The sequence below is a fragment of the Geotrypetes seraphini genome, chromosome 6, assembly GCF_902459505.1.
Source record: "Geotrypetes seraphini chromosome 6, aGeoSer1.1, whole genome shotgun sequence".
NCBI classification, from domain to species: Eukaryota; Metazoa; Chordata; class Amphibia; order Gymnophiona; family Dermophiidae; genus Geotrypetes; species Geotrypetes seraphini.
In genome coordinates this window covers 125,397,315-125,421,856 of record NC_047089.1, presented here as the reverse complement: position 1 = coordinate 125,421,856, position 24,542 = coordinate 125,397,315, and the positions used below count along the sequence as shown (strand labels likewise).

Below are 24,542 nucleotides of genomic sequence, written 5' to 3'. Positions count from 1 at the left end.
GTATGAGTGGATTGCGTAGCTGGTTTTAAGAAAGGTTTGGACAAGTTCCTGGAGGAAAAGTCCATAGTATGTTATTGAAAAAGACACAGGGGAAGCTATGTTACTCCCCATACCAAATGCCTCTCCTCTGTCTTATCGAACACCGCAGTATGTATCTACGCCGTAGGTAACTCTGCTATATGTAACACCGCTCTATGTAACTTACAGCAAATGTAACTTCTCTGCAAATGTAACCTAGCTGTAAAATAACTTCACCGTAAATGTAACATCGCCAAAAATGTAAACGTAGCATCGCCGAAAATGTAACTTCGCTGTAAATGTACAGTCTCTTCATCTGTAAACCGCATAGAACTTCCATGGTAATACAGTATACAAGAATAAAGTTATTATTATTATTATTACTGCTTGCCCTATATCGGTAGCATGGAATATTGCTACACCTTGGGTTTTGGAGGTACTAGTGACCTGGATTGGCTACCGTGAAAACGGGCTTCTGGGCTTGATGGACCATTGATCTGACCCAGTAAGGCTATTCTTATGTTCTTATCTCAATATGTATATTTTGGAGGAAAGATGGGAGAGGGGAGATATGATAGATATGTTTAAATACATACATGGTGTAAATGCACATGAGTCAAGTCTCTTTCATTTGAAAGAAAGCTCTGGAATGAGAAGATATAGGATGAAGTTAAGAGGGAATAGACTGAGGAGTAAGCTAAGGAAATACTTTTTTACAGAAAAGGTGGTTAATGTGTGGAAGAGTCTCCCGGAAGAGGTGGTGGAGACAAGAGACTGTGTCTGATTTCAAGAAAGCCTAGGATAGTCAAGTGGGATATTTTAGAGAGAGGGAGAGATAATGGTTACTGTGGATAGGCAGACTATTTGGCCTTCAGCTTCTATCATGTTTCTAGGACTGCTGGGCACAATGGACCTATGGTCTGATCCAGCAGAGGCACTGTTTAAGTTCTTATGTTCTTATTATCTCTTCCTCTCTCTAAGAGATCCCATGTATCTGTTCCACGCTTTCTCTGTCTCCACCACCTCTACCGGCCATCCATCCAGCACAAATCTGGTATGAATCCTGGGTATCCTGGCCTGAGGAGTCCATCTAGTATGATTTTGAGCCAAACTGAGGTGTTTTGAGGCAGATAGAGGGTTTTATTCTAAAATCGAGAAATACAAGTGGCCACAGAGGCAGCGATTTTGGTGCCAAAAATGACCCAGGGGAGCTAAATAAAGGGTCAAAAAATTTGGGGAATAGGATATTTTAGAGGTAGAAACCAGACTTTCAAACTAAGCTTTTAATGTCACTAATAGGAAGTGGAACAAGAAATACAAAGCCTGTATCAGGAATACAAAGTCTGCATCAGGAATCTTCAAGTTTTCCACTCAACAATTAGACGATAAAAATAAACTAATGTAGCAATCTAATTCAATGAAAACTCACATCCAGATCTCGTGATCAGAGGTACACAACTCACAGGTTCAAGATGGATGTTCCTATTGCACTAGACAACTATATGTACAAATGGACCTAATTAAGGGACCAAATTCTAAGCCTTACATTTTGTTTTTTGAGTTGTATTTTTACATATGAAAATCTGCCTAACTCTTCAAGAACACTATATACATTTGTCCTCTCAGATTACTAAAGAAGCCCTCAGTCTCAAAAGCTCATATATAGCATTTTTGTATATTTTTGCTGGTCTAACAAAAAGTATCAATACCTGCAAAGAATTCATTTGTGTATGGGACTAATAGAGCTACTTGGACTATTTTTGCATAGGCCTGATATATAAGAAGTATAATTTTGAAAAGTTAAGTGAGCATATTTAGCATTGCTCAGAGCACAGAAATTAAAAACTGTACAGAAATGATTTTATAGTCTTACCAGTAATGCAAAATGAAGTATCACCCAGATAACACCAAGGGACGTTACCAGGAGATCATATCGATTTCTTCTACTTTGCCAAAATCCCGCAGGTGACATGGCAGCAATCTTCATTGTAACCTATAAGAGGAGGAATGTTTAGAAACTTTCCATTACCATCATGACACAAAAGCTTTGCTATGTCTTTGGTTACAATGCATCACATCGGTACAGATTTTGATACAATATAGTATTTATTTTGTAATTCATTCTCTGTACCCATCTCCCCTCTTTCATTCCATCTCCTACACTGCCAGGCTCTGCATTCAGCCCACCTCCATCCCTGCCAAGTTCTGTACCCTGTCCCCCCTCCCTTCCTGCCCTGCCAGGCTCAGCACCCAGCTCTCTCCCTCCCTTCCCGGCTCTGTACCCTGTCCCCCCTCCCTTTCTGCCCTGCTAGGCTCTGCACCCAGCCCCCCTCTCTCCCTGCTAGGCTCTGCTCCCTGCCCTGCCCTGCCCTGCACCCAGCCCTCCTTCTCTCCCTACCCTGCCAGGCTCTGCACCCTATTCCCCTTCCCTCCATCCCTCCTTGCCCTGCATCCTGTACCCTGACCCCTTTCCCTCCTTCTCTCCTGATACCTTGCAGGACTCAACATGGCCTGCCGTAAGATCTGGTGGTCCAGCTTTGGGCCAGGACAGGAGGGATCCCTCCCACTTCTGGACCCGGCCAACTGTTACAACTTTTACTTCCCTCCAACATACTTTTAAAATCCCCGGTGGTCCAGCGGTGAACTGGAGCAGGAGCGGTCTTCCCTTGCTCCTGTCCCTTGGAGAGCCACTAGTGAATGACTGCCGCAAGTTCTCGCGAGTCCCACTATACTATACTGTATTAGGTAAAAGTCTTACCTCAAGAACAAAAATGAATGTGAAGACAACGGACATTGTTGCTAGAGGAACAGTCACTGGTTCATCAACATCCCACTATAATAAAAAATAAAGACATTTAAAAAATCTTTGCAAACATCTAAATCATATGACTATCCCCACCTGAACTTTTAAAAATTAATCCTTTTGATTCAGATTGAAATATAAAGGTATTAAAAGCAAATGTTGTCACACTTAAGCTGACTGGTAGCATCAACTGGTCTCATATACAGTCTAGACATTCTATTGGAGACATCTATTGGGGACTAAATTATACTAAGAAGATAGCATGTGATTCAGTGGTAGTGGCTACTACACACTAAAAACAACTATTACAATACAAATCCTGTGTTGCTTGTTGAGGTAAGGAGTGGGAGCTGGATGGGTTACTGGTGGAGAATGGGTGTGAGCAAATTTAAAATTAGTTGAATCAAAAGGTATGGTGAGGTGGGCTCCATCATTAGCCAGACAGTGGCGGTATTCAACTAATACAGTCAAACCTCGGTTTACGAGCGCAGCGGTTTGCGAGTGTTTTGCAAGACGAGCAAAACATTCGCAAAATCGGCGCTTCGGAAACTGAGCTTGACTCGATTTACGAGTGCCCCCCCGGCATCCCCTCGCGATCCGGCATCCCTCATGCTTACGTCGTCCCTGCCGCCGTGATTTGACATCCCCCACACACCCACCCACCCACCCAAACACATTGGCTTACCCCCATATGGCACCAGCACCAATGTACAGGACATGCCGGTGCTGGTGCCCGAAGATCTGCCGTCTTCCTTTTGCTGGGCCTTGAGCATCTGCGCATACTCAAGGCCTTCTAGTCTCACTCTCTCTGTCATAGAAGCTCCATAAAGGTCAAAAGGCAGTATGGTGAACTGTAACAGACCTTGAAGAACCATACAGACTGTCTTTTTCTTGGCAGCCAGAGTGAGAGGCAACTGTCAGTACCCCTTGGTCAGGTTCAGTGTTGATATAAACTCCTCCCAGCCTTTTGATAAGTTTTGGCTTCTTGGACCATGGGATGATTTTCCAAGAGCTGCTGAGTAGGGATAGTATACATCTATCAAAGAAAGGAAGAAGTGTCTTCGGCGGCAGGCTGGCTAATCTACTGAAGAGGGCTTTAAACTAGAAGTGATGGGGCAGGGTGATCAAAGCCACTAGGTGAGTATAAGCCCTCAGGTAAATAAATCACTGAATACCTCTACATGGATGGGAAAAGGAGGCAATGTCTGGAAAGCAGTATATACTAATGCTCAAAGTATGGGAAACAAGATCCTGGATCTAGAAGCAGTGATGGAAGAAGATGAGTTGGATATAGTGGTGATCACAGAGACATGATTCATGGAGAACCATGACTGGGATGTAGTTATACTGGGTTATAATCTGTTCAGGAAAGACAGGGTACGAAAAAAAGGAGAGGAAGTACTGTTATATGTTAAAGATCATATTAAAGCCACAGAATTGCAGGATCTGTAGGGCAAGGAAGAGGCACTGGATCAATTTGGAAAGAGGGAATGGTGAATATATTTACATTGGTGTGATATACAAGCTAGAGAATGACACGGAGAAAAAATTTGTCCACATCTCCATCCTGTCCCCGTGGGCCCTGTCCCCGACCCCGACCCGTCCCTATTAGCTGGGTCCCCATCTCCACTCCATCCCAAACTTGGTCCCTGTCCCCGCCCCATCCCCGCAAACCATCTGATTCCATCCATACAAGCCTCGAATAGTTTTATACTGAATACAGCTACAATACTACTTTATCCTAAAGCAATACTATTTTATCCTAAAGCAAAAAAAGAAAATAAATACATTTTTTTTTCTACCTTTGTTGTCTGGTTTCTGTTTTCCTCATCTTCTCATCATTCTCTTTTTGTTGATCGAGTGATGCAATTTAACTGTTTTTGTTGGTTTAGTGGAAAGGATATTGATGGAGTAAGTGCGAGCATGTTGGTGCCAAGTAACCTTATCTCCAAAAGGAGCCATGATGGGGTATTAAGAACGGTTTTATTGAAAATCCATAAGGCGCCCTGGTGCATGATAAAAGTCTGATGGTATTTTTAAAAATCCGGGAATTTGACGCCGCCATTTGACTTTACATTTTAAAGTTTATGTAAAGCGATTCGTGGTTACTTGTTGTTCCATAGAAATTTACTCAAGACTTGTTCTATATTATTATATATTCTTTTGTTTAAAAGATAGGGCAGCATGCTTAACACATAATCTTTGGTTGGATCATCATTTTAATGGTAGCAAGTAGACCCCACCAGTTAATTTTTAGAGGTGACCATCTATGTGTTAGGTCTTTTATCAGAATTAATAAATACTCTGGGGCTCATAATCAAAACAAAAAAATGTCTAAAAAGTGGCCTAAATGAGTACTTGGACGATCAAAAAGCCTGATTGTCCAAGTACCCATAATCAAAGCTGGTTTTAGACGTATCTAAAACCAGCTTAGGCCTTTCCCCTGCCTCTAAATGCATAGAACGAAAAGAGGCATTTTTAGAGGAGGGGAAAGGGCGGGAGGTGGGCCGACCTACACTTAGCCGTACAGCAGGTATAACCAAAGATTTAGGCAGGTTGCCTAGTCGGTACTTATACGTTTTGACTTAGCCCAAGTCAAAACAGGTATAAGTGACAAAAAAGGGGCCGCTGAGCTGATTGCGCTGCCGCGATAAACTCAGTGGCCCCGGCAGCCTGCCTACCACCACCACTAACGATTGGGGCAGGGAGGAGCCCAAGCCCTCCTGCCCCGGCGATTACCTAAACCTCCACCTCGACAATGATCGGGGCAAGAGGCAGCCCAAGCCCTCCTGCTCCGGTGAAACCCCCTACCTCCCACCCCCAATAAGATACGGGCAGGAGGGATCCCAGGCCCTCCTGCCCTTAGCGTCTCCCCAGGTCGCCCCCGAACCACCGATCGGCCCCCCACCCCCGACCCAGCGCCCCTGCCAACCCCTCAACCCCACCCCCCCACACCCTCGTAACTTCAGAAAGTTGGGTCCCAAACCTGTCCGTCCGGCAGGCCCACCATCCATCGAATGGCAGGCCTTAGGGCCTGATTGACCCAGGCGCCTCAAATCCCGCCCACAGGTGGGGCCTGAGATGCCTGGGGCAACCGGAATCTGCCCAGTAGTCTTAGGCCCCTCCTGTGGGTGGGGCCTTAGGCACACGGGCTGGGTTTGGCCCATGTGCCTAAGGCCCCTCCCACAGGAGCAGACTAAGGCTACTGGGCATATTCTGGTTTGCCCAGGTGCCCCCATGCCCCACCTGTGGGCGGGGTTTGAGGCGCCTGAGCCAATCAGGCCCTAAGGCCCACCATTCGACGGATAGCAGGCCTTTCAGACAGACGGGCCCCATCTGTCTGGCCAACTTTCTGAAGGTACGGGAGTGGGGGTGGGGTCAGCAGGGGGTCAAGGGGTCGGCAGGTGGGGGGGCCGATCGGGGGTTGGGGGTGGGGGTAGCGGGTTTCACCAGGGCAGGAGGGCTTGGGCTCCCTCCTGCCCCGATCGTTGTCGGGATGGGGGTTTAGGTAGTTGCCGGGGCAGGAGGGTTTGGGCTCCCTCCTGCCCTGATCGTTGTTGGGGTGGGGGTTTAGGTAGTCACCAGGGCAGGAGGGCTTGAGCTCCCTCCTGCTCCGATCGTTGCTGGGGGGGATTCTGTAACCGGTGTTCTTTTTGACAGACACCAGTTACAGAATCCAGCTTTTAGGCGAAGGACTTGCCCCTCCTTCGCCTAAAAGCCCTTGTTTTGAGCGTTCGGGACTTAGGCTTTTTTTAGGTTGATTATATGGTATAAGTTTAGACGTAGTGGTGGTCTGGGTGTTTAAACAGCTGAATGTAGAGGCAGGCCATTATTAAAAAAAAAAAAAACCCTCCTTTTGGACATTTTTTTTTAGAATGGACATTTTTCCTGCTTCTACTTTCAACGTTTAGGGCCTTAGGCCAAAAAGGGACTTAGACATTTTTTTTTATTATGCTCCTCCATGTGTTTAGTCGTTCAGTATCCTTTAAAGTTGGGCCTATAATAAGACCTAAATATTTCAATTTGCATATGTTCCAGATGAATCCAAAGGATACAATAGATTGTCTTCAGTGCAGTTTAAAGGCATTAACTCTGATTTGTTGGTGTTCAATTTGTATCCAGACACGTGCACATATTGCTCAATTATTTTGATGACTTGGGGAATAGATTCAGGTGTTATATAAAGCATGATGTCATCTGCATAAGCAGAGAGCTTAATTTCACCATCATTGTATCTGAAACCAATAATGGCTGGTTGAGTCCTGATGGCCACAAGTAACGGTTCCAGTGCTAAATTAAAAAGTAATGGAGACAGAGGACATCCTTGACTTGTGCCTCTTGTAGGTTTAAAGATGTCAGAAAGGAGGCGATTAATAGATATTCGTGTACTTGGATCAGAATATAATACAGCAATCATATTAATAAATTGAGTAGGAATATTAAACTTGTGTAGAGTAGCAAAGATAAAAGGCCATTCTACCCTATCAAAAGCTTTTTCAGCATCTAAACCCACAAATCAAAGTCTACGGCCAGAGGATTGGCATGCCGCAACTATGTTCAGTGGTATACAGGAATTGTTGAAGGAGTGCCTTCCATTAATAAATCCAGTTTGATCTATAGTGATCAGGTGCGAAATGACTCGTTGCAGTCTGGTTGCAAGTATCTTGGCAAATATTTTGGCATCTACATTAGTCATAGATAGCGGCCTGTAGTTAGTAACATGCAAAGGATCCTTCCCTGGTTTAGGGACTACAATGATGGTTGCTTCTGTGAACGTTCCGGAAGCAGATCCTTGCATTATCAACTGAGCAAAAAAACTTCTGCATGTATGGTATGATGTATTTTGAAAAGCTTGATAAAACTCAACTGTGAATCTATCTGGGCCAGGTGATTTTTTTTTTTGCCATTTCAGAGATTGAATCTAAGATCTCGCCTTGTGCAATAGATGGAGAAAATTGGTCTTGATCTTCAATAGATAATAATGGAAGGTCAATTTCATCTAGAAAGGTACGCAAAATTGTATTGTCATCCAACTCTGAGGAGTATAAATTTTCATAATATTTTTAAAATTCATTTAAAATCTCAGTGGTTGTAGTAAGGTATCCACGGAGGAAGTAATAAGTTCATCAATTGATTTTTTTTTTTGCTTTTCTTTTGCAGGCAAATTGCAAGAAGATGACCTGATTTGTTATTCTCAGTGTAGTAATTAGCTTCTGCAATGAAGACAGATTGCGCCGCGTTTTTCCGTAGGATAGAGTTATAATTAAAGCAAAGTTTTTGAAGTTCCAAAAGAATATTACCATTCCTAGTGTCTATTTGGTGTTCAAGCTCCTTGGATTTAATATCATGTTCCAACGCTTTTATTTCTGCTTCTTTAGTTTTCTTGATTTTGGAATTAAGTGAGATGATAACACCACGGATACAGGCCTTAAAAGCATCCAACGTCATTGTCCAATTAGTTTCTTCGGGTTTATTGAAATGAAAAAATTCTGTGATAGCACTGGATCTTAGCCTTACTGGTCCTCTCCTTACTAGGGCAGCCATGCCTCTCTAGAATATATGCTAGTCTCTGTCAACGATGAACTCCATCCCCACCCACTGAGTATCCTGCTATTATATCGTCACCATCCCCCTGGAACAAATCCTCTGAACCTGTCCTCGAGACCATTACAAAGGCCTTCCTCAAATCATAGATTACTAATCATTGGGGATATTAATCTCCACCTAAACGATACCACCAACAAGGATGCAACTGATTTCAATAACTTCCTCACTTCTTTAGGCTTCCCCTCCCTGGCACTCTCTCCACCCTATGAAAAGGGGCACATGCTAGATATCATCAGTTTCCTCGATCTCACCGATTACAAAAATTCGGTCGATGACAGTCTTTGGGAACATGTCCCTTGGTCCGACCACTTCCTAGGGGCTTTTTGCCTCCCCATTTTTATGTCTCACCTTGGGTCCCCACCTCGTTCCTCAAACTCCATTACCTTCTGAAAAAAAATTGCTAGCGAACTGTTCTGGACCAAATTCCTCAACCTAATTTCCACCATTCCTAACCCTCCAAACCCTGAATCCAACTGGCACAACTGGATCACCCTCTCTGAGACCACCTACCACTCCCTCGCACCACTATCCACTAAAACTGTCTCTTACTCCCACAAGGCCCCTTGGTACCTTCCATACCACAGAGACCTGAAGCAGAAATGTTGAATACTTGAATGCAAATGGAAAAAAATCTAAATCCCCCACAGACAGACAGTCCTGGAGGGTTAATATTAAGTCCTACAATACTGAACTAAAAAAAGCAAGGAAGAACTACTACGGTAAAAAAATCTCCAGATCCAACAACCAAAGTAATACATTGTGTAACATCTGGCTCTTCATATCCTCTAAACATGATGCCACCATACTCCCCTCCTCTCCATCTGCAGCCGATCTAGCAAAATTCTTCAATGAGAAAGTCACTACCTTACGATGCTCGTTCCCACCAGCACCCTCTTACAACTCTCTGGTGTCCACCGACTCCAACCCTACTCTAACCGTCGCCAACCATATTCCAGTCGACAGATCCTGGACTGCCTTCGAGCTCGTATCTGATTCCCAGGACACCAAACTCTGCCTCAAGATGAAATCCTGCAACTGTACCTTGGAACCTTTCCCCTCCTACCTATACGAGAAAATTCCCACACAAGTCATCTCATCTCTCACCAAACTTATAAACTCTGCTTTACTTTCAGGCCTATTCTCTGCAGAAATGGGACACATTGCCCTATCCCCACGACTGAAAAAAGCTGATCTAGACCCCTCCATACCATCCAGCTATTGCCTAATAGCAAATATTCCTCTCCTGACCAAGTTGCTGGAGTCCATCATACCTACCCAACTTTCATCCTATCTTGAGAGATTCTCCATTCTCCTACCCTACCAACATGGCTTCAGACCCAACTTCAGCACCGAATCCCTATTGGCCTCATTAATCTCAAAGGTCCAACAACTTCACTCTTGCAATAAGTTCGCTGTTCTTCTTCAATTCAACCTTTTTGCAGCTTTTGACATTGCCCATCATGATATACTAATTCTCCAACTTTCTGAAATTGGCATAAACTCAACAGTCTTAGATTGGTTCTCAAAATTCTTACGTTCCCGCTCCTACTTCGTTACCATGAATGGCTCCTCATCCGCTTTGAACCGCAAGGTACAAGCGGAATAAAAATCACTAATGTAATGTAATGTAATTCCTCCCGTGGAAACCGATTTGTGGAGTTCCTCAGGGTTCACCTCTATCCCCGATTCTTTTCAATGTTTATATGTCCTCCCTGAAACTCTTCCAACTATCCCCCTTGGAAACACTTTACACTTACGCCGATGACATCCTTGTCCTCCTCGAGACCGACTCTAACCTCACCAATCTCTCTGAGAACATCTCTTCATGTATATCGAACCTCCAATCCTGGGCCCTCACCGTACAAATGAAATTAAACAAGATCAAAACAAAACTACTTTGGCGCGGCCCAAAATTAGATCAGCTACCCACCCTCATCCACTATCCTCTGGCACCACATTGCAGCTTGAGCACTCATGCAAAGTTCTGGGCATCATCATTGATTCCACACTGTCCTTCAACGACCACCTTAATTCCTTAGTAAAAAAAATGCTTTTTCAATCTTCACATGTTAAGGAAAGTGAGATCCTGCTTCCATCATCAACACTTTGCTGTCCTCATACAATCCATCATTCTTTCCAGATTGGATTACTGTAACTCCATCTACATAAGCTTAACAAAGAAAAGCCTTCATAGACTCCAGGGGATTCAGAACAATGCGGCTAAACTAATCTTCGCAAAAAGCAAATTTGACCATGTCTCCCTGCTTCTGTCTAAGCTTCACTGGCTCCCAGTAATCCTTAGGGTTCACTACAAATAATAATAATAACTTTATTTTGTATACCGTCATACCCAGAGAGTTCTAGGCGGTTAACAACAATTAATTAAGATTACAAATGATGAAATCATTGGAATTAACATTTTAGGAATGTACAGGTCATTGAAGTTGACAGCAATATACAAGAGTGTACAATAGGAAGGTAATATTTTGTTTACAGGAAAATACCGATCATTGAAGTTAATAGGTTAGGTGGGTACAATAAGAGGGAAAGGTGGAGGATCACGTGTATTGATGGGAGTTGAAGAAGTGAGAGGGTGTGTTAAAGGTTCTGTTCCTTGAATAAGTGAGTTTTGAGTTTTTTTCTGAAGTCAAAGTAGTTGGGGGCGTCGAGTACAATTTGGGCTAGCCATGAGTTTAGTTTAACTGCCTGGAAGGAGAAGGTTTTGTCAAGGAACCTTTTGAGGTGACATAATTTTAGGGAGGGGAAGGCAAACAGATGAATTCTGCGAGAGTTCTTATTGTTGTGATTTAGACTGAAGTGAGGGTTGAGGTAGCTTGGGGATAGACCAAATACAATTTTGTAGCAGAGGCATGCGAACTTGAATAGGACTCTGGATTCAAATGGCAGCCAGTGCAGTTTATGGTAGAAAGGGGTGATGTGTTCCCATTTGTTTAAGCCAAATATAAGGCGGACGGCGGTGTTCTGAATCAGTTTTTGTCTCTTGGTGTTTTTTTTTTTCATGGAGCCTAGATAGATGATGTTGCAGTAATCCAGGATGTTGAGGATGGAGGATTGTACTAATAGGCGGAATGAGTTGTCATCGAAGTATTTTTTTATGGTGCAGAGTTTCCAGAGCACCGGGAAGCTTTTCTTGACCGTAATATCAGTGTTTCTCAAGGGATAGGTGTTTGTCTAAGGTGATTCCCAGTATATTTAGGGTTTGTTCTAGAGGGAAGTCTGATCCATTCACTTGAATTGAGGTATCTTTGATTTTGTCGTTAGGGGTGGCCAGGAAGAATTTAGTTTTGTCAGAGTTTAGTTTTAATCTATAGGATATCATCCAGAGTTCTATCTGCCTGAGTAAATGTGATAGAGAGTTAAGCAGCTCTAGAGTGAAACTGGTTAGCAGGATGACTATTGTGATGTCATCTGCGTAAATGAAGAAATTGAGCTTGAAACTTTGCAGGAGGTTTCCCAGGGAGATGAGATAGACTTTGAACAGGGTGGGGGATAGCGGTGAGCCCTGGGGGACCCCACAGGAATTGTCCCAGCTGTGGGAGAAAGAGTCGTTCTTGATCACCCTGTAAGATCTATTTCTTAGGAACCCGTGGAACCAGTTGAGAACCTGGCCAGAGATGCCGATGTGTGCAAGGCAGTCTAGGAGAATAGAGTGGTCGACTAGGTCGAAAGCACTGCTTAGGTCAAGTTGCAAGATCAGGGCGCTGGAACCCTGGCGGAAGAGTGAGTGCAGGTGATCGAGTAGAGAGGCTATGATGGTTTCGGTGCTACGGCCAGAACGAAAGCCCGATTGGTTGTCGTGTAAGATGTCGAATTTGTCCAGATATGTGGTGAGTTCGGCATTTACCGCCCCTTCTGTTATTTTGGTGACTAGCAGGATGCTGGTGATAGGTCTGTAATTAGACAGGATGTTGGATGGTTCTTTTGTGTTTTTTATTATTGGAGTTATCAGGATGTGGCCTTGCTCTGCTGGGAAATTTCCTGCGGATAGTAAAGTGTTGACCCATGCCAACATGTTGGCTTTGAAGTGGATTGGGGCAGTTTTCATGACATTTGGGGGGCAAGTGTCCAGTCTGCAGTAAGTGTTATTATATTTGTTGTAGTATTTTTAAAGGATTGCCAGTCTATGGTTGTGAAATGTTTCCAACTTAGGTCAGTTCTGGACCCTGGGTCAGAATTGGATATGTTTGTGTTATGGAGGATTGGAAAGTGCCCGTGGGGATTGGCAGGGACAGTTATTGATGATCTTAATTTTTGTATCTTGGAGTTGAAGAAGTCTGCTAGGGTGCTAGCAGTTAATGTGGATTCCTCCTGGATGTCAGTGAGTGTCTCGAGGTTGTAGAGGTCATTGACCAGATTGAAAAGGTTTCTACTGTTAATTGTAACGTTTCCAATTTTTTGGGCGTAGAAATTTTTTCGTTTTTCCTTGGTGAGGTTTTTGTAGTTTTTTACTTTTGATCTCCAAGCAACCCTGTGCTCCTGAGTGCCAGATTTAGTCCATAATCTTTCTGTCTTTCTTAGGTCCCTCTTTAGCAGTAGTAGCTCAGAATCAAACCATCCCTCTAGATTTGTAGTTCTAATTCTGCAGATTTTTAAGGGGGCAATTTTGTTTAAAATGTTAGTGCTGTCTTTAGTCCAGGAAGGCATGAATTGATCCGTTTCTGTGTTCTGTTTTGTGATATCCTCATAGTGGGACCAGAATTCTGTCGGGTCGATCTTACCTCTGGAAGTATGAGTTTTATTATTTCTTGTTTTTGTTAGTATTTTGCTGGCAGTCAATAGTGAAGTTATATAGTCTATGGTCAGACCATAGGGAATCTGACCAGGTATCTTCTGTTGGTTGGTTCTTTGGAGGAGAAAGTCACCAGGTCTAACTGATGACCTTTTTGATGGGTTTTGATTGGAGGAGGTATGAAGTAGCCTAATTGGGAGATAAGTAACCAAAAATCTGATATTTCTGGTTGGCCTGTTTGCTCTAGGTGGATGTTGATATCTCCACATAGTAGGTTGTATGGGCTTGCTAATGAGTTGGTTATTAAAAATTCAGCCATTAAAAATGGCTAGGTTCCATTTTTTTGGTGGGACATAAAACAGAATAGTTGTTAGAGAGGCTGTTAGGGATTTTGAAGTTAGCGATATTGATAATATCTCTAAGTTGGGCGAGGATTCGGAGTTAAGGAGAGCGCAATTTAAGTGGTCTCTGAAGATTATTGCTAATCCTCCTCCCCTTCCCCAGGTTCTGGCTAGCGATATAATCTTGAAGCCTGGGGGAAGACAGTCTTTGATAATGATGTCGTCATCTGATAGCAGCCAGGTTTCTGTGAGCAGTACAAAGTCCGGGTTAATTTCATTCAGCCAGTCTTTGATCAGGATGGATTTGTTTCTCATTGATCTTATGTTTAGGTAGAAACCTTGTAGGTTCTGGTGGGTGGTGTGTTCGTTTGGAAAGTAATGGGAGTAGGTTATTTTTTTTTAGTGATCGTTGTTTTATAGTGCGGGGCTTGGTTGAAGTGGGGGGGGGGGGGGGGGCGGTGGAGTTGGGATTGGGAGTGGACCTACCTCTGGGTAGTCATATGGTTTATGGGGTGGGAATGGTGGGAATTTGGCCTTAACCGCGCGGTGTGAGGTGTAGTGAATTGGGATTGGAGCTGGGTATAGTGGGTTGGTTGTACAGATTCTGATGGAGACCAAATAGAGTAGGAGCAATAGTGCACATTGATGGGAGTTTGGCAGGGCCATGGCTCAGGGCTCCGGAGGGAGAGGGGGAGATGTCTAGTTTAGGAAGAAGAGGTCAGAGGGGGGTGAGGTGGATTATAGGGGAAGGTGGGTGAAGTTTGGGAGTGAGTTGGTGGCGGAGAAAACAGTACTTGCCTGGTAGTACCAGGCTTGTCAGACATATAAGGCTTGTCAGGCTGTTAGACTTATCTGGCTATACAAGGCTTAACAGGCTATTGGACCTGTCTAGTTATACAAGTTCTGGTTATGCAGTACTTGACAGGCTATACAATACTTGTCAGGCTATACAATACTTATCTGGCTGTACCATGCTTGTGCTTTGGTAGACTACACAGATTTATGAAACTTAGTGATACTTATCCGATTGGTCTGCTGCACCTGCCTAACCTTCAAGTCTCTACACGGCATCCTGCCTCCCCTTTTTCCACTATCTTGGAACTCCTCTAATCCCAACACCACCAGATCCACTCAAAAATTCAAACTATCCTTCCCCTCTTTAAAAGGCATATCCCATGCAGGAAAATTAGGGACTTCCCTCTTCTTCAGGATCACCGAACTTTGGAACAGCTTTACTACCCCGCTTCGGAGCCTGACTTCCCTCTAACTCTTCCAAAAACATTTGAAAACTTGGCTTTTCTCTAAAATGCAATGACCCCTCCCTCTTCGATATACTAAGTCCCTCTAAACTTCTCTTTCTAAGTCCTTCTACTTTTCATTGTAGTTCCTTTCTAAATCAATTCTTGTAAACCGTGCCGAGCTCTACTTCTGTGGAGATGATGCGGTATACAAACTTAAGGTTTAGTTTAGTTTAGGTACGAGAAGTCTGATATCAAAAGCCTTAGCATTCGAATCAATTCAGTCAGGAATAAGGCACAATTGGTCAAAGACTGGCTGGAAAAAACCCACCTGGATATTCTACTTCTAACTGAAACCTAGTTAATCTCTGATCAGGATATCATCATAGGTGACATACTACCTTCAGACTACAAAATTATCCCTTTATCAAGAACCTCAAAAAGAGGAGGTGGTTTAGCAATAATTCTCCGAGACCACTTAAAATTCCAAGTGTTAGACTCCAAGCTGACTACTGACCTGGAAATCCTCACCTGTAAAATATCTAAAGAGGATTACAAAGACAACTTGATCCTCACAATATTTTACATTCCCCCCAACAAATGGCACCTAGCAAAAGAGGAATTCTATGAATTCCTCCTTGCAAACTCGATAGCCGGTACCTACAACTTTATAGCTGGGGATGTTAATTTACACCTCGAAGAGGCAGACAATTTCAACGTAACTGACCTACTTTCCTTCCTCACATCATGGGGTTCTCCAAACCATCCCTGACTAAAACCCACCAGAAAGGTCACCACCTAGATCTGAACACATTCCTTTCTAATGCCCCAATGACCCCCAGTATAAGTCTCAAAAGTGAAACCTGGTCCAATACTCCCTTGTCAGAGAAAAAAGTTCTACTGTTAAATTAAAAAAACATCTTAAAAGGACAGTTGCACTGCAAAATCATCTTCAAAAAGCATGGTTTTAAGACTAGTTTTGAATCTGTCTAATGAGTTAATCTCTCGTTTATACTGTAGCGTGGCCATCCCTTAGGACAAGGCAGGGACTGGCATGCTTCCCCAAGAGGGAGGAAGTACCTGTGGTGGAGAGCTTACCTTGTGGATAAAAGTCAGAATGGCACCACACAGGTAAGTAGTCAAAGTAATGAAATCAAATTTATTTCTCATCAAAACTTGGCAACACAAAGGGCCTGATTCTCTAAAAGTGCGTCCCGATTTTAGGCAGCTGTAGGCGTCTTACAGCTGTCTAATCAGCCGATCGGGATGCACATTTTAAAAAAAAAATGCTCCCCAGGCAGGCCGCCTATATTGAAGGCGAGGCCCGCAAGACACCTAGGCCCTGATTCTGAATAGGACGCCCGGGAGAGGCGTCCTATTCAGAATCGGCCTAAACTAAACCCCGATTCTGTAACCGGTGTCCATGTTACAGACGCGGGTTAGAGAAACGGGTTAGATTAGACACGGCCCGCAACACTTATTGCGGCAAGGGATCTCTCTGCCGCTATAAGTATAGCGGGCCGCGGCCCCCTGACCAGGAGGGTGCCCAAACCCTCTGCCCGAAGACGCACCCCCCCACTACCGACCGCCCCCCCAACATTACTGATCTCCCCCCCCCCTACAATATCTTTCGCTGGCAGGAGGGTGTCCAAGATTAAGTCCAAGATTAAGTCCAAGATTAAGTCTAAGGTCTGTTTGGCCAATCAGGCCTTAGATTAAGTGGGGATGGGCGGACCCGCTATGCCTAAGGCCTGATTGGTCCAGGCTTCTAGAGCCTGGGCCAATCAGGCCTTAGGCTTCGGCGGGATGGGCCGGGAAGGGGCGGGCCCGCTTCATTTTGACGAGGCGTGCCTGCCGGCTCAAGACGTGCAAGACCCATCTAAGAACAGGTTTGGTGGAGTGGAGGTTTGGGGGTTGTTAGCGCCGGGAAGGGGGGTGCGTCTTCGGGCAGGAGGGATTGGGTACCCTCCTGCCAACTATCGATATTGTCGGGGGGAGGGGGGAGATCGGTAATGTCGGGGGGGGGCGGTCCGTAGTATCGGGGGGGGGCGGTCGGTAGGGTCGGGGGGGGTGCGTCTTCGGGCAGAGGGATTGGGCACCCTCCTGGTCAGGGGGCCGCGGCCCGCTATACTTATAGCGGCAGAGAGATCCCTTGCCGCGATAAGTATAGCGGCCGCGTCTACTTACAATGTAGGCCAGCATTTTGCTGGCCTACATTTTAAGCTTCTCCTCTACTAGGGAGACGCGTAGGGCCGCCTAGGTTCAGCCTAAGGCCCGCCTAAGGCCCTTGGACGAGCTTAGGCATCTTGCGGGTCTCCCTAGGCTCCCGGAGGCGCCTTCAGGCTTTCCTGGGGAGCATTTTTTTTTTAAAAACGTGCATCCCGATTGGCTGATTAGACAGCTGTAGGACGCCCACAACTGCCTAAAATCGGGATGCACTTTGGAGAATCAGGGCCAAAATGTGGAAAAATAATCCAAAAATAACAGGAAAATTCTAATGTCCACTTAACCTTTTGTTTTTTTCCTTCATTGTCCTTTCCTTTCAAAATTTGTAGTTCTTCCCCTTCCTTGTGTGCCAGTCTATATGTTTGTCCTAAAATTATAGCTTTTTAAAAAAAAATATTTTTGATGTTAATTGGTTATACGTCTGTCTTAAAGCTTAGTTTAAGAACATAAGAACATAAGCAATGCCTCTGCCGGGTCAGACCCGAGGTCCATCGCGCCCAGCAGTCCGCTCACGCGGCGGCCCAACAGGTCCAGGACCTGTGCAGTAATCCTCTATCTATACCCCTCTATCCCCTTTTCCAACAGGAAATTGTCCAATCCTTTCTTAAACCCCAGTACCGTACTCTGCCCTATTACGTCCTCTGGAAGCGCATTCCAGGTATCCACCACCCGCTGAGTAAAGAAAAACTTCCTAGCATTTGTTTTGAATCTATCCCCTTCCAATTTTTCCGAATGCCCTCTTGTTCTTTTATGTTTTGAAAATTTGAAGAATCTATCTCTCTCTACTTTCTCTATGCCCTTCATGATCTTGTAGGTTTCTATCATGTCTCCTCTGAGTCTCCGCTTTTCCAGGGAGAAGAGCTCCAGCCTCTCCAATCTTTCAGTGTATGAAAGGTTTTCCATGCCCTTAATCATTCGTGTCGCTCTCCTCTGGACCCTCTCAAGTATTGCCATATCCTTCTTAAGGTACGGTGACCAATACTGAACACAGTACTCCAGGTGCGGGCGCACCATTGCCCGATACAACGGCAGGATGACTTCTTTTGTTCTGGTCGTAATACCATTTTTAATAATACCCAACATTCTGTTCGCCTTCTTCGCGGCTGCTGCGCATTGCGCCGTTGACTTCATTGTTGTATCCACCAGTACACCCAAATCTCTTTCAAGGTTACTTTCCTCTAATACTAATCCCCCCATTTGGTAGCTGAACATCGGGTTTTTTCTCCCTATATGCATGACTTTGCATTTCCCTACACTGAATTTCATCTGCCATTTATTCGCCCACTCCTCCAGTTTGTTTAGGTCCCTTTGTAGGTCCTCACACTCTTCCGTAGTTCTAACCCTTCTACAGAGTTTAGTGTCGTCCGCAAATTTTATAACTTCACAATTCGTCCCCGTTTCCAGGTCATTTATAAATATATTGAACAGCAGCGGTCCAAGTACAGACCCCTGCGGAACTCCGCTCGTGACTTTCCTCCAGCCCGAGTAGTGACCCTTCACTCCAACCCTCTGTCTCCTGCCTGCCAACCAGTGTTTGATCCATCTGTGTACGTCCCCTTCCACCCTGTGGTTCCACAGCTTCCTAAGTAGCCGCTCATGGGGTACCTTGTCAAAGGCCTTTTGGAAGTCAAGGTAAAAATGATGTCTACAGGTTCCCCTTTATCCAACTGGCTGTTTACCCCCTCAAAGAAGTGCAGTAAGTTTGTTTGGCACGATCTTCCCTTGCAGAAGCCATGTTGGCTCGCTTTCATCAGCCCATTTTTTTTGATGTGCTCACAGATGCTGTCCTTTATCAGTGTTTCTACCATCTTGCCTGGAACCGATGTCAAACTTACCAGCCTATAGTTTCCCGGGTCTCCTCTTGACCCCTTTTTAAAGATAGGTGTAACATTTGCTATCTTCCAGTCCTCCGGAATCTCTCCAGTTTTCAAGGATAGGTTGCAAACTTGTTGGAGTATTCCCGCTATCTCATTTCTTAATTCTTTTAGTACCCTAGGGTGGATTCCGTCTGGGCCTGGGGATTTGTCGCTTTTCAATCTATCTATCTGTTGGAGGACCTCCTCATGGCTCACCTCTATTGCTGACAGTTTTTCTTCTTGGTCACCATGGAAGATCACGTCAGGTTCCGGTACACTGGATGTGTCTTCGCTTGTGAAGACTGATGAGAAGAATTTGTTTAACCTGTCGGCTACCTCTTTTTGCTCCTTTATCACTCCCTTTTTGTCTCCATCATCCAACGGTCCTACTTCCTCCCTCGCTGGTTTCTTCCCCTTAACATATCTGAAGAATGATTTGAAGTTTTTTGCCTCCCTGGCCAGTCTCTCTTCGTATTCTCTTTTCGCTCTCCTAACCACTTGATGACATTCTCTTTGGCGTTTCCTGTGTTTATTCCAGTTTTCCCCAGTTTGGTCCTTTTTCCATTTCCGGAATGATTTTTTCTTGTCTCCTATTGCTTTCTTCACCTCATTGTTTATCCATGCGGGGTCTTTTGTTCGGTTTTTTTTGTTCGGTTTTCTAAATCTGGGGATGTACATATGTTGTGCTTCTTGCACTGTGCCCTTGAATAGAGACCAGGCTTGCTCTACAGTTTCTGTTTTCCTTGAGCTGTTTCTAAGTTTTTTTCTTACCATTGCTCTCATAGCATCATAGTTCCCTTTCTTGAAGTTGAACGTTGTCACTGTTGTTCTCTTCCCTTTTGCTGTACTTACTCCTAATTTGTACTGGATCATGTTGTGATCGCTGTTTCCTAGTGGTCCTACTACTTCCACTTCTTTTGCAGGTCCCCCTATTCCGTTGAGGATTAGGTCAAGAGTGGCATATCCTCTTGTTGGTTCCTTGACAAGCTGATCCATAAAGCAGTCCCTCACAGCCTCTAAGAATTCTGTTTCCCTCGCACAGTTTGAGTTTCCAATATTCCAGTTTATTCCGGGGTAGTTAAAATCTCCCATTACTGTCACATTCCTGTTGTTGCCTTCCCGCCTCAATTCTGCTGCCAGATCTTTGTCGTTTGCTTCCGTTTGTCCAGGTGGACGATAGTATAGACCCAATCTTATGTCAAAAGGCCACTTTTTCCTGGTAATTTGACCCATAATGACTCCAGTCCTTCCGCCTTTGGTTCTATATCCACCCCGGACGAGGGAATGGAGTCTTTTATGTATAGTGCTATTCCTCCACCCTTCTTGTGGGTCCTGTCCAGTGTTCCCGCTAAGGTGCGTTGGCCTGCGCGCGCGCACAAAATATTACATCGCAGCGCAAAGTTTCTCTTCACAGCGCACACACGCGTCGCAAAGGTAAGGGGAGGTAAGGTAAGGGGACGCATTGGGGGGATTGCACTTCCCCACAATTGCCATGCTTCGGTTCCTCTTCTTCCTTCCTTCCTCCCCCCCCCCCCCCCCCCGCGGGACCCTGCGGCACCATCAACTCTTCCTCCCTCTAATGTCGGCCCTGCAGCTCCAGACTTCCTCGCACCTTCTCCCCTCCCCCTTTGGATCGCTATTATTTTAAATGTTATAGCCGCGGAGCTGTATCCATCAGTGGAGATGTCTAACCTCGGCCTGCCCCGGAACTCTTACTGCAACAGTGACTTCCTGTTCCTGCCTAGACGGGCGGCTGCTGCAGTAAGAGTTCCGGGGCAGGCCGAGGTTAGACATCTCCACTGATGGATACAGCTCCGCGGCTATAACATTTAAAATAATAGCGATCCAAAGGGGGAGGGGAGAAGGTGCGAGGAAGTCTGGAGCTGCAGGGCCGACATTAGAGGGAGTAAGAGTTGATGGTGCCGCAGGGTCCCGCGGGGGGGGGGGGGAGGAAGGAAGGGAGAAGAGGAACCGAAGCATGGCAATTGTGGGGAAGTGCAGAGCTGCAGGGAAGAGTGTTGCGGTACCCAGCTGGAGGGAGAAGGAAGATGAGGGAGGGAATTAAAGGAGATGCCAGGGCTTGGAGCATAGGAGGAAGGTATGCCAGTCTAAGGGAAAAGGAAGGGGGAGATGTGAGAGCATGGAGGGGGAACGAAAGATGGAAGAAAAGGAAAGGAGAGAGATGCCAGAGAATCAGGGAAGGGGAGATACCAGACTATGAGGAGAGGTGTGGGAGAGGGAAGGCGAGGAGAGAGATGCCAGACCAATGGGGTGAAAGGAGAGATGGAAGGGGGAGGCATACAGTTTCTGGAAGGGGCATAGAAGGAGAGAAGATGCCATATAGGGGAAGAGAGACGGCAGACAGTGAATGGAAGGAAGAGAGTTACAAGAAGATGAGGAAAGGAGAAACCACAGAAGACAAAGGTAGAAAAAAATTTCTATTTATTTATTGCTTTAGGAGACATGTGTCACTGTTTCTGTGAAGCATTGTATGCAGAGTCCAGCTTCTTGCTGGTTCAATTTAACCTTTGTCTATGTATTTTTATTTTATCCCCCCTTTTACAAAACTGTGAAGCGTTTTTAGCGGTAGCAGCTCTGATGCTCAGAATTTTATGAGCATCAGAGCTGTTACCTCCGTAGCTAAAATCCACACTACAGTTTTGTAAAAGAGGGAGGGGTTAGTTTGTGATTACATATTCCTTACTAGGCGAAGGTGTTTTCTGTGTTCTGTGTGTTCGAAAGACATGGTTTTCTGTTAGGATTGACGGTGTAGGATTGATCTGTGCTGGTCTGGCTTGTTTAGTTTTACAATGGGTGTATTGATGTACTGCTCACTGCAATATGTAAGATGCTGCCTTTTCCTAGGTACTCATGTGTGACGTGTGGTTTGTTACTAAAAATCATGTTTTTCTTACAGATGGGGGGGGGGTGCCAAAAAATGATGGGCCCCGGATGTTACATATGCTAGGTACGCCACTGTATGTAAAGATACCAGAAAGCTGGCGTAGCAAAAACTTCTAAGTTTTGAGTATTTAACCCTCCCACAATCTCACGGGCACTCGTTTCAAGTTTATTGAGATTTTGATTTAAACGCAATATCAAATATTTTCAATGCATATAACAAAAATAAATTTGGGGAAATAAATAAAACCATTTGAACCAGTGTTCCCGCTAAGCTGCGCTGGCGTGCGCTGGCGCACAAAATATTACATCGCAGCGCACACGTTTCTCGTCACAGCGCACGATCGGAAGAGGCGTACGGCAGATGGCAGGGCGGCGAGAGGAGAATCGGGCGAGTTGGCTCATAACTTGCTGGCGCCCGATATTTTTGGCTCACGGTGAAAAAAGTTTGCTCACAACACCCGCCCGCTTAGAGGGAACACTGGTCCTGTCTCTTCTATAGAGTTTGTACCCTGGCAGCACTACATCCCATTGGTTATCCTCATTCCACCATGTTTCCGTGATTCCAATGATGTCTAGGTTTTCTTTTTTGGCTATGGCTTCTAATTCTCCCATTTTGGTCTTTAGGCTCCTTGCATTAGCGTACAAGCAATTTAAGTCCTGGTCTTTTCTTTTCTCTGCTTAAGTAGGGGTCTTTTCTTTACCCCTACTTAAGTGTATTTTTATTGTAAGCCACTTTGATGTTTGAAAAGGTGGGATAACAAAATTTTAATAAACTTGAAAGTTTTTATAATTAACCTTGAAAATTGAAAAATTTCATCCCCTGTGCCAAAAATGACAAATTTGAAGGAATGTTATGATGCAGTTATTTATGCAGAATTGCTGCAAATTTGAGAATGTAGTGTCCAATGCAAGGATAATCTATGATAAAAATCTGAAGTCTGTATTTACTCTTGCTCTGGAGCTTATAGCAGCTGATAACTGCTCAAAGTCTGTTGCATAAAAATTTTTGGGCACATTTTCAGTAACATTTTTGTATCCATGATGCTCATACTAGCATCATTGCAACTAGCCCAAAATGTTATACTGGATTACCAAAAATTAGCACTCAACCAATTATTCTCAATTTTACAAGCAGCTAAAAATGACACTTTATTCATCACTGTGCACAATGCTGCCAACATCCAGCCAGACATGTGGTTCTAGCTCAGTGACTATTGCAGTTAGGAATCTAAAATCGTAGAAAAATTATCTTTGTATCCTATTTATTCTATGTTCAAATTTTGAACAAAATATGAAGCATAATGGTCCTTTTGTTTGATTCCGTGCTGTTCTCCAGTAAAGTATACTTTGGAATAACCCATTGCTGAGTGTTCGACATTCATTGCCTCATGACTTCCCCTTTCTGGGGAACATTAGACCACTTGGCATGGAATGACCCAGCTGCAGTAGCGAGTGCCACATGGCAAATGCACCGAAGTCAATGCTATCCCTATGAGCTTTGGTGCATTTACTGTGCCAGCCTGAACTATTCAGCTTGATAAAAGAGGTCCTAAGAGTGCAACTAAATGAGTGATATCTTCAAAGTAAAATGCTCATGCTTTGCACTTTTTAACCATAAACTATAGTCACATTTCTAGAATATTTATCTATAACATTTCTGTATAGATACAATGCTTCACTGAAATATGCATGAGTGCCACACAGTATCAGTATTAAAATATACTATGAAATAAAAATACCTTTACTGACAACAACACAGACTGGGCCAGAACAAGTACAGCAATTGTCCTCTTAAAAAATGGATGCTGAGTAATATCATACATTCTTGCTCTAAATCCATCATTATCTGAAAAGAGTAAAAGATAAATTAACTGTATCATGTATGTAACACACTTTCAGATAATATTTACTTTAAAAATGCTAATTCTATTTATTGGAGTTTATGATAGTTGCTTATTCTATAAACATATCTACTTATAATGCAAACATTGATATTTAACCTTCAAACATTTCCTCTTTCATGCTTTAAGAGATGTATTTTGTTGTTAAAAATAATTCAGATCATCTGATAAACTAACCCCATTGAGCTATATAAAGTCTGAATTTAGACAAAGGCCTTCTGATTGCATTCCTTTTATGTCTTATTTTGTCTAGTTTGCCAAGGTAGCTTTTTAAGGAAGAATTATCTTCTTTCCGATAGATTTTTTTTTGACAAATAAAGAGTGCCAGTAAACTCTCAACCAACCCATCAATGCTGCCCCCGGCCTGACATAATTTTTCCTGTAGTAGTCACAGGTCATTGGTGAGGCCTCACTTGGAGTATTGTGTTCAGTTTTGGAGACCGTATCTGGCGAAGGACACAAAAAAGCTTGAAACGGTCCAGAGGAGGGCGACGAAAATGGTAGGAGGAGAGACTTGAAGCTCTGAATATGTATACCGTAGAGGAAAGGAGGGACAGGGGAGATATGATTCAGATGTTCAAATACTTGAAAGGTATTAACGTAGAACATAATCTTTTCCAGAGAAAGGAAAATGGTAAAACCAGAGGACATAATTTGAGGTTGAGGGGTGGTAGACTCAAGAGCAATGTAAGGAAATTCTTCTTTACGGAGAGGGTGGTGGATGCCTGGAATGCGCTCCCAAGAGAGGTGGTGAAGAAAACGGTGACGGAGTTAAAAAAAGCATGGGATGAACACAGAGGATCTAGAATCAGAAAATAGTAAATATTGAAGAACTAAGGCCAGTACTGGGCAGACTTGCATGGTCTGTGTCTGTATATGGCCGTTTGGTGGAGGATGG

At 44.2% G+C, this 24,542-nt stretch overlaps 1 protein-coding gene across 1 annotated transcript in view; it reads right to left on the bottom strand.

Moving 5' to 3' along the window:
* NALCN (sodium leak channel, non-selective) overlaps nucleotides 1-24,542 on the bottom strand; it is a 1,129,711-nt gene that overhangs the window by 154,286 nt on the left and 950,883 nt on the right. Inside the window, exons 32-34 of the mRNA XM_033948885.1 lie at nucleotides 23,483-23,589; nucleotides 2,777-2,851; nucleotides 1,892-2,011 (exon numbers count right to left, since the gene is read on the bottom strand). Coding sequence (XP_033804776.1) covers nucleotides 1,892-2,011; nucleotides 2,777-2,851; nucleotides 23,483-23,589 — 302 coding nt within the window. The remainder of the gene's footprint in view (nucleotides 1-1,891; nucleotides 2,012-2,776; nucleotides 2,852-23,482; nucleotides 23,590-24,542) is intronic.